General features: G+C 36.8%; 2 protein-coding genes across 2 annotated transcripts; one reads left to right on the plus strand and one right to left on the minus strand.

Annotated features, from left to right (window-relative positions):
• Positions 1-197: 197 nt before the first annotated feature.
• Positions 198-4,020, minus strand: LOC125218325 (rho GTPase-activating protein 5-like). Its single transcript, XM_048119977.1, has 5 exons — positions 3,231-4,020; positions 1,852-1,972; positions 1,565-1,684; positions 1,125-1,355; positions 198-1,004 (listed from the first exon to the last, which is right to left on the minus strand). Exons 1-5 carry the CDS (start codon positions 3,614-3,616, stop codon positions 438-440), a joined length of 1,425 nt encoding a protein of 474 aa, XP_047975934.1. The 5' UTR covers positions 3,617-4,020; the 3' UTR covers positions 198-437.
• A 3,211-nt stretch (positions 4,021-7,231) lies between these two features.
• LOC125223729 (proline--tRNA ligase, cytoplasmic-like) lies at positions 7,232-12,478 on the plus strand. The gene is made up of 13 exons (XM_048127004.1): positions 7,232-7,372; positions 7,576-7,678; positions 7,756-7,841; positions 8,143-8,235; positions 8,406-8,522; positions 8,794-8,981; positions 9,274-9,340; positions 10,240-10,362; positions 10,470-10,622; positions 11,210-11,494; positions 11,648-11,866; positions 11,944-12,037; positions 12,161-12,478. The coding sequence occupies exons 2-13, from the start codon at positions 7,609-7,611 to the stop codon at positions 12,223-12,225; spliced, it is 1,560 nt and encodes a 519-aa protein (XP_047982961.1). The 5' UTR covers positions 7,232-7,372; positions 7,576-7,608; the 3' UTR covers positions 12,226-12,478.
• The last annotated feature ends 162 nt before the right edge of the window (positions 12,479-12,640 follow it).

A 12,640-nucleotide genomic window follows, 5' to 3' on the forward strand; every position in this document is an offset into this window, starting at 1 on the left:
ATGAAGAAAATATTGGGAATATTCGTGGATAATCCTTCTTGGCTGTTACATGGAGTATATTTTTGGAAAATGATGGCACCAAAAACCAAACCCATTTAATTAAATTTTGCGTGATGTAGCAAAAGTATTTTTAAAGCAAATGGGAGATGTGGATTGCTCTCGGAGAATTGCCAGCAATTAACAGCTAGTGGCTTGGATTGTGGACCAGAATCAAGTAATAGTATTTTTCACACTGGGCACCTTTTGCTTCTAGTCAAGGAACACACATTTCAATTGCGGTTAAAATAGTTAATTTCTACTAACAATAGATACATGGAACAAGTGAAAATCAAAGGGAAGTGTACTAAACAGAAAGACACACATATGACATAACCACAGAGGAGAAAGATTTGAGAATCTAAGTCATGAGATGTTATAGAAACCACCTTCCCTTTCGTTCAACGCCATGCTTCGCATCTTTCCTTTATCGAATTTATCTGGCTCAGATTGCTGGCGCCCTTGCTCAGGTAGTCGGTTTTGCTGGCTGCAGCTTGCTGCTGGATGTTGACGTTGTTCCTTGATTTGGGTGCCGTCTGGCTAGAGTTGTTCGATTGGCTTGGTTTGCTCGCCTTCTTCTCTTCAAGCTGATCCTCTACGACGTTTACTGCAGCACCTGCTTTGTGTTCTTGGGCAGGAGTTTCACAAGACTCACTTCCATCAGATTCTTCACCACACGTTGAGTAGCTGAAATAGTCCTCATCCATTGTGTTTCCGATTTTGTTGGATCTGGGACAACGCTTTGAACGTGCATCATCCGTAACAAAGGCCACGCTCTTCTCTTTATATGACTCGGGAGGGTTTTCATGACCAATCGGATGGCCATTGTCGTCAGAAGGCTTCGTGTGGGGCGTGGAGGCGTGCTGGACGACACGGTCGCCTCTTTCTCGTAGAGTCTTCTCAATAAGAGTCTTGAGGAAGTTCATAACTTGTACAGCATACATCAATGCCGTCAATGGATCGACCATCTGCTTGAGAAAACACCAAGAATGTTACAAATACGCCACCAGATATGAATTAAGATGAATCTTGACCCATGAGATAGTCTTGATATTTGCAGTAGTTGAAAATCAGTATGAAGTGATCACCTGAGTCATGTTGGGGGCAAACACCATTGCGATGTTGCGTGAGTTCATCTTGTTCCGAAGCTCCTCTTGGACGACGTCGGCCATTAGGTTGATCGACCAGTCCAACAGAGCAGCTTCAGTCGGGGGTAGAAGCCTGGCTAGTTCATCGCAGGCCTCTTCTGACTGGCATTGCATCACTTGCTCGGGAGAAAGAGAATCCAATACCCCACGGGGGAGTTCCCGGAACCAAGCCTGCAAGGATCAGATGAAGCATAAGCCTAACACAAGCCAGAAAATAAATTCACTCTACAACATGACACTTCCAGCATACGAATGAGAAACTTTTAACATTTCTACTCTTCTTGCATTCATGAAAGATCATGCTGCTCTAATTCCAACCAACAAGAATCGAAGAAACAAAATCAATCAAGAGGCACCGTCTTCTAGGTAAAGTTAGGTACCTTGATCAAGCCAGCCAAACAGTGCACGTCGATGCCTTCAGGGATAACTCCTCGATTTAATTGGTCCCTAACATACTCCTCTTGGCTGTTTCCTGCAGTTATTCTGAAAATTCCTTCAGCCTGCACATAGGTTCATCGAATAAGAAAGAAGGGCGGTCGTATACATTATAGATACAACCATCAAACTAATTTTTGCCAGCATTTACTCAAGTCGTTGGTGGATAAATACTCTATGAGGTCATTCAATGAAGTACTCATAAACACCAACTGAAACGCAACGGACGCACCTGCAAGCCACCTTGGGAATACATATGCCTCTGCAGAAGCAAGAGGATAGTTGGAATGCTGTTGCCTCGTGGATCATAAGACAGCTGCATTGATTCGGTAGAAACTCCAAAAACAGTGGCACTATCAATGGATTTTTTTACCACAGGAAACTCATTAAGTGTGGATTTCCACAAAAAAACATAGTTTCAAGTGGAACGTAGAGAAAGTGAAGCAACAAGTCGACTAGAATCCATAGGTAGCAGACAGAAGAGAGCATGGTTAAGAATAGAAATAGAGTGTTTTTTTCGAGAAAGTGATAATTTGCTAAATAGAGCATAGGTTTGCATTAAAGGCGACAGGAAGAATGACAACAGCAATCAAACAGTGAAATTACAAAGTCTTTAATTGAACTTTTATACGAAGCTCAAATTGCATATTCTATCGCGATACTTCAAATTTAATTCATTACAATTCCATGCAATAATGAAATATCTAATCTAGCTGTAGATACATTTAATGAACTGCATTATGAGGATTTGTCCATATAATTTATGTATCTTTTCCAACAGCATTGCATACATTCAACAAACTTATTGAGATGGTGACTGTCGCACAACAGACTGCCTTAAAAGGTAAGAAGCAAGACCACCTCTCAAGCTCATTAGGTAGTTTAGAAATAAATGAGACCTAAATGTTGGAAAGTACTTTCAACAGATACATCAATAGTTCCTAGAATAGAAGAACGCTAACCAACCACACACCGATTAATTAAGCAAATCAACTCAACTTCATGAAACCACCCAAAACCAAACTCTATGCAGGGAAGAATGGAATAATCTTTTTTGCCAATATCACCAAAGAGCACAAGCCTATATGGTCCAATTTTTTAGAATACAATATCACAGAGAACTACTCCACAAAGCAACCTCTCATCAAACTTTACATGTCAAATCATAAATCAAGAACTCAAAAAGAACCTTATCATCTTATCACATACTACAAATCAAGCATCCAATTTAAGAAATGGTTATCACACATTGAATTCAACACGAACATAACTGGAAAAAAAAACTATTGGATTCAAGAAAAAGAAGAACCGAACCTTATCCATTACGACCAATCCATCATATAGAAATGGAACCAAACATCAAGATTCAAGATAAGAGACAATTATCACACCTTCACACAAGCATAATTAAAAAATCCACACAAAATTCAAGGGAGGTAAGGACCTCTTATCATATCATATAGTGCCAAGACATCAAGAAAAGAAAAGATCAACATCATTCCGATTCAAGAACATTAAAAACACTATCATATCACATTGGTAGAATCCACACATCAAGATAAGAAAAGATTATCACACATTGACACAAGCAAGATCGGCCTAAGAATGTACCTAGCACTAGGAGCCCTCCTTGGAACCTCAGGCTCAAACTCAACAGGCAAGCCCAAGAAGCCATCAAACCTATCAAAGGTGACATGGTTAACATGCTGCACATCGGTAGGCCAACCTATCTCCATAACCCCACCCCCACCGCTGGAGAAATTGTCTCTGTCCGTTTTGCAAGCCATCCGAAACCTCTTCCTAATGAGGGTCAGCAGGAGTGCTAGAAGAGACAATTGATCTCTCCTATCTTTCTCTCTCACTTTTATTTCTGCCTCCTCTCTCTCTAACTCGTCAGCATATGCCTCCTCTTCCCCAGCATACAACGTGGCATTGTGGGTGGGCGTAGATATTGAAGTGGGGGAGGAGGAAGAAGGGGAATGGAACACCTCTGTCATGGCAACAAGAGTTGAATAGATCAACTAAAAATTGAATCTTTTCAGAAACCCTCTCGTTTTTTTTTTAATTCAAGCAATCGAGTGCTTGCGGTTATTGCAGAATCTACAGGTGGCGGGATTGGATTAAAGAAAGTTTGGGTCTTGGTGGGAATTGGGGGTGAGTTTGGAGGGAAAAAAATTGTTATTTATTTATTTATTATTTAATGTGCAGAGTGGAGTGAGTGGAGTTGGATTGAAGTAATGGTAAAGAAAATGAAGAAGACGTGGGAATCATGAACTGATTTATTTATTCAGCTGGCTGTTTCTGGTTACACTGTTTTTTTTGCAGATGGTTATTGGGATAAGCATTCAAGTGGAAAAAGTATAGAGGGAAAATGAAATTGTGTGGTCTCACCTTGGTGGTTTGGTTTTGGGTGGTGGGGAGGGTAACTGTAAGTAAAGGAGAAGCATATCTTCATAAGTAGAGGTAAGCTGGTTTTTTATGGTCTTAATTAATTATGGGATGAATTTTTTAAGTTATTGGATTTTTCAAATACAAAAAAATTATGGAGTACTAGTATTTTGAAAACTAACAAAATTTATGTCAAAAGTAGTAGTAGTAGTAGTAGTATAACTTATGAATACACCGTTACTCATATTTTAATGGCTCTTTGTTTTGTAGTTAAGTCAAAGTCTGTTAAACCACTCACATTAGTCAATAAATGTTTAATAAGTAGGATTTTAAAATGCGAAATTTTGTACACTTGTTTTATTCGCAACTGGCAATAATTTTTATTATATTTAAATATCAAACAATTTCTTTAACTCAGAATAAATGTTGGTTTATAAAATATAATTAACATATTCTTCCTAAAATAAATTAAATTAACTAATAATACTAGTCAATCTGAAATTATTCTATCTAAACCCTGACATTGTGAGAATTATGCAATTGGTGACGATAGCTGGAATTCTTAATTAGTTAGTACGTTTCTTTCAACAATAATAAATTAATTAGATTATAATGATTTTATCAATACAATATGATATGAAAAAATATTAGTGCATTAGTTAAGGAGCAGAAAGACAAGTGATATGCATCTCACATTCTCAAAGATAATAGTCAACTAATATCAAATTCGCCGCTTTTTTTTTTTGCTTCTATTCTACCAACAAATAAAATCTGATAAGTGGAGTATCAAATAGTTAATGCTCGCTTAAAATATCGAATATTGGGCATTTGATAATCTTACTATTGATTGTGTTTCGTTGGCGAATATTTGATCAATTCATTTCTAAGTGTTTCGTTATCAAATATTGTAGGCATGAATCTATTGGGCTGGTTGATTGTGATCTTGGTAACGCCCAATTTTTTTATTTTGTTCCCACATGTCAGCCCCATATTGACAATTCAGCAGGCCCAATTGCTGATGAGTTCGTGTATATATTAAGGTGGTGTTCGATTTTAAAGATAAAATAATAGTATAATATTAAGATATAATTATTTTAGCCATAGAGAGTAACTATGACTAATTATTGAATTGTGAGATTGAATCTCTCGAACTAAACACATTATAAATTTAATTTTGGGATACAATCTTGCAAACTGAACACGCTAAGTAGAATATATTATAACATTGGTATGGACAATTTTGAAATTATGGCAAATTCATTAACGCGAACCTTCAAAGCATATCCTTTCTGTTTCGGTGTTTTGTTCTTTTATGCTACTAATATGCATCAAATAAAAAGGGGAAGACTCAAATAAGAACATAAAGTTCATTTTCAGAGAAGATGTGTGGCACTGCCAACATTGAGGCCGCGACATGTGACAATACATACCGCCAAAGCTATCGTGTTGGGATGGAATTGTAATCCTCTTAGAGCCTCTCAATTTTTTATAAATTTCTAAAAATAAAACCACTTCCACTTCGCATAAATTGAGTAAAAAATTCATCGTCCCCCAAAAAAATGTCAACCGACGAGGGTTTCACTCATGCAGAAGAGGTTCTCGCCGACCCCACGCCCGGCCCGGAATCCAATCCCGACCCCGTACCCGTACCCGTCACCTCGAAAGAGCTCAAGGTTCGCTCCTTTTTTGAATTTATTAATTTTTATTTATTTGGATTTGAATTAAGTTGAAAATTAGTTTGTTTTTGTTTTTGTTGCAGGAAGAAGGAGAAGAAGCAGACAAGGGCGGTGCAGATAAACTGAAAGCGACGCTTCTGATTTCGGGAGCGGTGGTGGCGGTTATCGGCGCTATTTTTGCTATAGCCAAGAAGATCAAAGAGGCTTGATTTAATTTCATGATGTTTCTACTTATTTTTGTGTTTTTCAATTCGTAATTGTGTTAATGGGCTGTACATTGATGAAGCTCTCCTACTACAATAAAATCGTCATGCTCTCAATCCTGTTTTTTTAATTTCCCTTTCAATTTTTATCTTAGTCGACCAGATTTATTTATGTTTGCTTCTTTTTTCCATTTCGTTTCCGTTTTCAACAAAATGAGTATGTGCGACAATGGACACATGGATATGGATGTCCATTTTAAGGCATAGAATTCGTATAAGATATAAAAACTAAACGATTAATGCAGCCATATCGTGAGTGTTCTTAAAATAATCTACCTTTTCAGCAATATGTGCTAAAATTTTATTTCTTGTGCTCTATGCCTATATGTAGTTCCATGAACACCATTTCATCATTTATAAGATCTAATTTGTAGAAGATTATTTATGATATGATATTAAAGTAAATGGCTGCCTCAAAACTTAAATAAAGATGGAAACCAGATCGTAGTCCCATGTCTTGGAAATATAATTAGAAATGTTAATTTTTATGCCACTGAACTAAAGATTCGTTCATAAAATATGTTATTCTAAAAATGAATATTGTGAAATAAATGTCTGATACAAAATAAATGTGCTAAATTGTTAATAGTGCACATATTATTAAGGATTCGTTTGGTACGTAGATAGAATTACTTAAATAGCTAAAAATCATACTATTAAATTATTTTAATTTTAGATAGCTAAATTATTACTACTAGACAATCTTTAGTATATTAAATTAATTATGTAATTCATTTAATTTCTTACTCTCTTTGTCCCACAATTAATACTCTTATTTTGTCATTTCCATCCGTTTGCTTTTATTATAAATAATAAGTAGGCCTCATATTCCATCAATTTATTTCACTCACATTTTATTATAAAACTAATGTATATAAATGAGATCTATATTTCACTAATTTATTCAACACTTTTTTAAAATTTCTTAAAATACGTGATCAAACCAAATATGACTCATATTGTGCTACTGATGAAGTATTTGGTATATAGATTTCTATTTATATTTTTAAATTGCAAATGAAAAATATTATTTCAATAAAAAAAAAACTTAAACCACCAAATTATCAACACTTGAAATATCAGAATTTTGTTTGCACGGCTACTCATGGTTGAATCAAAGCAAATATTGGTAATTAAAAATGGCAGACGAAAATAAAATTGAAATGGGAGATGGGAAATAAAGTACTCCAGTGGGGAAGCAAAAGGCCCGCAATTTTGGAAAGATTCCAAATTTTCAGTGAAGGCATAATTGAACAAATAGTGTAGCAAATTATTTGAAACTACGTCGTTTCTGGGCACAGCAGAAGTGAACACCTCTGCTTTGACTTTAAAGAATAAGGATTGAAAGTCTAAACCTTCTATTCTCTCTATCGCCTCTACCCCTTCCCTTCCGCGGCGGCGCATCGGCCATTCTTCAGAGAGCACGGTTTGTGCGATTTTCTGATTCAATTTTATGCATCTTTCACTCGTTCCAACCCCTATTCGTTCGCGGCTTGTCATTCCAATTTTACTTGTTGAATGCTTGCGTTTTCCGTTGTGTTTCAATTCATGTTTCCGATTCTGAATGCCGACATAATTTACCGTTTCTTCCAAAAGTTGAATTCGTTTCCGTTTGTATTTTGTGATTAGGAGCTCTAGTGTGAGCTTTCTAAGCATTTCACCATGGGCGGTAAAGATGCCAAGATATCTAAGGATGCCAAGAGTTCTAAAGACGCAACTAGCTCTGCCGCCAGTGAGTACTGTGAAATTATATTGCGAATCTCCATTACTACTCTGCTCAAAATCTCAAATTGTAAGTAATTTATGCAGAGGGGAAGAAGAAGGAAGTGAAGAAAGAGACTGGATTGGGTCTCTCTTATAAGAAGGATGACAACTTCGGAGAATGGTACTCTGAGGTACGACCGTACGAGTATGGCAACATTCTAGTTTAGTGCATCTGCGTTGCTGTACTGTTGGATTTCTGATGTTGGTTCATATATGAAACACAAAACGTTTGATTCTTTTACATAGGGAAGACAATAAAAGGAAACTTTCGTAGCATAGACTGTGTCTTGTATTTGATTATTTCTGTCATGTTGCTTGTGCTCTATAAGTATGCCTTTTATTGTATGATTTGGCCATTAGTTTTCATGGCATAGATTAGAAAACTTGGACTCAAAAGTGATCTGAATTCCTATTGCTTTGAGTTTGGTACAGGTTGTGGTTAATGGGGAAATGATTGAATACTATGACATATCAGGCTGTTACATTCTGCGACCATGGGCAATGTCAATTTGGGAGATTATGCATGTAAGTCTTACATGATCCTCCTCACAAATTTAAATGAAGGTCATAGTTATGTTGGTATCTTGAGTGACAGGATTCACTGAGTAGTCAGTACGCTGCCATATTCATTTAATTTCTCTCATGTTCAACATGACATCCAATGTCTAATTTTCTTTCTAAATATTACTATGCAGAACTTCTTTGATGCTGAGATCAAGAAAATGAATATTAAGAATTGTTACTTCCCTCTGTTTGTCTCATCGACTGTCCTACAGAAAGAGAAGGACCATATAGAGGGGTTTGCTCCAGAGGTAAGAAAACTTCAATTTTGATTCTTCATGAGACCAAACCTTTTCTCTTGTATATTTGGGTATGTTGTAAACGTATGCACTTTTCAGTTCAGTGTACTATTTGGAACAATATATAATGTGGCCATTACCAATGACTAACAGACTGCTCATTCCTGGTTTGGTACTAAATAGTTATTAGCAGTCCACATAATAAAATTTGTTCATGAGTGATTTGTGTGGTTGGTTCACCATCAGTTACAGTATGTTATATCTATTGCTTAATTGTCTCCAGGTTGCATGGGTTACTAAGTCAGGAGAGTCTGAGCTAGAAGTGCCCATTGCTATCCGTCCAACTAGTGAAACGGTCATGTACCCATATTTCTCCAAGTGGATTAGGGGGCACCGTGACTTACCTCTGAGACTTAACCAGTGGTGTAATGTTGTTAGATGGGAATTCAGCAATCCTACACCATTTATCAGGTGCTTACAGTCTTGCATTATAACATGGTTGGATTTTTTTCTTCGTTGTTGGTGTGATGGTTTGCTGGTTACTTTTAGAACTCTACTCTATGTTACTATGTACATCACATTTGGGATTTTAAACTTCTTCTCTGTAGGCTTAAATGGGATTTTAAACTTCTTTTTTTGTAGGCTTAAATGAGATAATGTTAATTTTGTAAGAATTCTCACAGCTCCTACCCTATAATGGGCAATGATTTTGTTGAAAGCTGCCTTTTCATCAGAATATTTAAGATATATTGTGATTTTGTAGGAGTCGTGAATTTCTTTGGCAAGAAGGACATACTGCTTTTGCAACAAAGGAGGAAGCAGATGGCGAGGTAATTTATGGCTTGCTGGATGTCTAGTACTTTCTGATAAATGCAACGGTTACACCATGAAGTGAGTATTTGAAAATAGTACTCCCTCCGTCCCGGAGTATTAGACTCACTTCTTTTGGGCACATGATTTAAGGAATTGATATTTAAATAGTTAAAGTGGAGAGAGTAAAGTATGAGAGATGGAAAAAGTAGGGGAGAGAAGAGAGAAAAAGTAGGTGGAGAATAAAATAAGATAGATGCTTTTTGCTAAAAAAGGAAATGAGTCTAATATGTTGGGACATCCCAAAAGGGAAAGTTGGTCAAAATACCTTGGGACGGAGGGAGTACTATACAAGATCCATGAACCATAGGAATATATATTTTTAATATTATTAAGTGTGAGCTATGATGCCATACTTATATTGTCTCAGGCATAATGTTTCAGTAGGTTGTGGAAATACTTTCTCATGTCATTGTCTCATCTGAGAGATAGCACTGTTTGTATAGGAAGTAATTTATGGCTTGATAGTGTTGCTTGTTTGATACATGAAGTGTAGTTCCCAATCCATTGCTCTGCATTGTTTGTTCTGATAACTGATTCTTAAGCCCAGTGCACTTTCTGGTGTTTTAAGTTTTTTCTCCTGTAAATCACATGGGAGTCAGTCAACACTTTCATTATGACGCAGATGGAAATAATGGGAACAAAGGGTGGATTCATGAAGTTTTTTTAACTCTAAATCATACCCCGTTGGGGTCTTTCCTGTTACACCTATTTTATAGTTCATGTATACATTTGAATAATGATAAAAAGTTCTTTATTCTTGTTTTACTTGATTTGTCTTCATTGAATTATGTCTTCTGGTTGAGAAGATTTGGGTTCTTTTCATGATGTAGCTCTTCTTTGGTTGTCTATTGGTCAGGTGCTTGACATTTTGGAACTATATAGACGCATTTATGAAGAGTTCTTGGCTGTTCCAGTTATTAAGGGCAAGAAAAGTGAGCATGAGAAGTTTGCTGGTGGACTTTATACTACTACTGTTGAGGTCATTATATGTTGTTATTGGATATTACCCTTCCATAATTAAGTTTCAAATTATGCTTGAAGGAGACTTCCCTATTATTTCTGAGTGGTGGCTACCCTTCATGACAGGCATTTGTCCCAAATACTGGCCGGGGTGTGCAAGGGGCAACTTCACACTGTCTGGGTCAAAACTTTGCAAAAATGTTTGAGATTAATTTTGAGAATGAGAAAGGAGAAAGGGCTATGGTCTGGCAGAATTCCTGGGCTTACACTACGAGAACGGTAAATGATCTGATGATTTGTAGTTTTCTTATAATAACAAGGGCGCGCATTTTTCAGTTGTTATGTTCTTGTCATAGTGAGTCTATGCTTGTATACACAAGTCTAATGTCTTCTGTCTTGTCTCATTGACATGGCTCATGATGTGTCTAAAGCATATAACTAATGCTGGTGACCTTCTGCTAGAGGAGCAATTTTTAAAATTCCCCCATCTGCTTCTGCACATATCTTCTCCTAAATAGCTTATATAGAATTTGAGTCTGAAACTGAAATAATGTGGTTTTTACAGAGAAATATTTGGAGATAGATATTAGAATACCATTAATTGGATTGTAAATAAAATGGGTTGTTGTTTCTGCACACAAACTCCTCAAGAAAGTAGTGCCTGATATGAAAAATAAGAGTTTGACAATGGAGGCTTAGATGGAGGAAATTTTGGTTTTGAATTTTTGGGATTTGAGTTTCTACACTTTGTATTCTTACATCGATTACATTGCATATTCAATTTATACTGCAGAGTGGATTTAAGTTTTCATTGCCAGATTGCTCTTGTCCCTCACCCATTTCGCTGTGATGAATTTATGACACAGATTGGGGTGATGATAATGGTTCACGGGGATGATAAAGGCTTGGTGCTACCTCCTAAAGTAGCATCTCTCCAAGTAATTGTAGTCCCTGTGCCTTACAAGGATGCAGACACTAAGGGTATATTTGATGCATGCACATCCACCGTAAAATCCTTGAATGAAGCAGGATTTCGTGCCGAGGCTGATGTTAGAGATAACTATTCTCCTGGATGGAAATATTCTCATTGGGAAATGAAAGGCGTTCCTCTAAGAATTGAAATAGGACCCAAGGACTTAGCAAACAACACGGTACGAAGAGGCCACATCTTGCACTTGTTTTTTGTTTGTATTGCTGTTTTGTCCCTCCTACTAGCCTCCTAATAGTTCATGCTAAGTATAAGCCATACGCCATTTTGTTCTGTTGATGTTCGTTCATACTTTATGGATTTCTCATCTAATCAGGTCCGTGCGGTCCGACGGGATAATTCATCTAAAAATGATGTTCCCATGGCTGATTTGGTCGAGCAAGTTAAAGTGATGCTTGATAATATCCAACAAAGTCTTTTTGATGCTGCCAAGCAAAGACGGGATACCTGCATCCAAACTGTATATAACTGGGAAGAATTTGCAGAAGCACTTTCCAAGAAGAAGATGATTCTGGCCCCATGGTGTGATGAGGAGGTATGATGCGTTACTTTAACGGCGCACAGATGGTGCTACTTCTATATGACCTACATTCATTGTTTTTCTTGCTTCAGGAGGTGGAGAGGGATGTGAAGATGCGCACAAAGGGAGAAATGGGTGCGGCCAAGTCTCTCTGTTCTCCATTCGAACAGCCTGAACTCCCTGAAGGTACTATACTATTCTCATAAGATAAACTGATACTCGTTTAAAGGGGATCTGCGTGGTTAATCTTGTACATAGTCAACACATTAAACCTGATTCCTTTAATTTTGTATTGTTTTTCTTATGCAGGTACCTTGTGCTTCGCATCCGGTAAGCCTGCTAAAAAGTGGACCTACTGGGGAAGAAGTTACTGATTCTATCTGTAACACACATTATCTTCAAACTGGTTGTCAACAAGGATAAGGCAATTTGGTTTTAAGTTGATTTTGGAACACACCTTCGAATATAGCATACAAGTTTTGTTATTTATTCAGATCTTTTGTCGGAAAAAATTGATTGATTAAACTTTGTTCGCTGTATGGATGAAGATTAGTAGACTTCAAAAGTTGCTCCACACTGTTTTTGTCATGTTTGGGGTTGTTTGATATCTACGATATTTATTTGGAAGACATACTCTTTCACTGTTTGTGTGCGTGTGATGTGTATTGATTATTTCCTCTACCCCATTAATTGACACTAATTTTATTTTTTCGTCCGTCCTCAATTAATTGGTACCTTTATTTTTTGCTCTTATATATTTGGTTATGAATCCCATACTCTACTCGTATT

The sequence above is a fragment of the Salvia hispanica genome, chromosome 4 (genome assembly GCF_023119035.1).
Source record: "Salvia hispanica cultivar TCC Black 2014 chromosome 4, UniMelb_Shisp_WGS_1.0, whole genome shotgun sequence".
Taxonomy (NCBI): Eukaryota; Viridiplantae; Streptophyta; class Magnoliopsida; order Lamiales; family Lamiaceae; genus Salvia; species Salvia hispanica.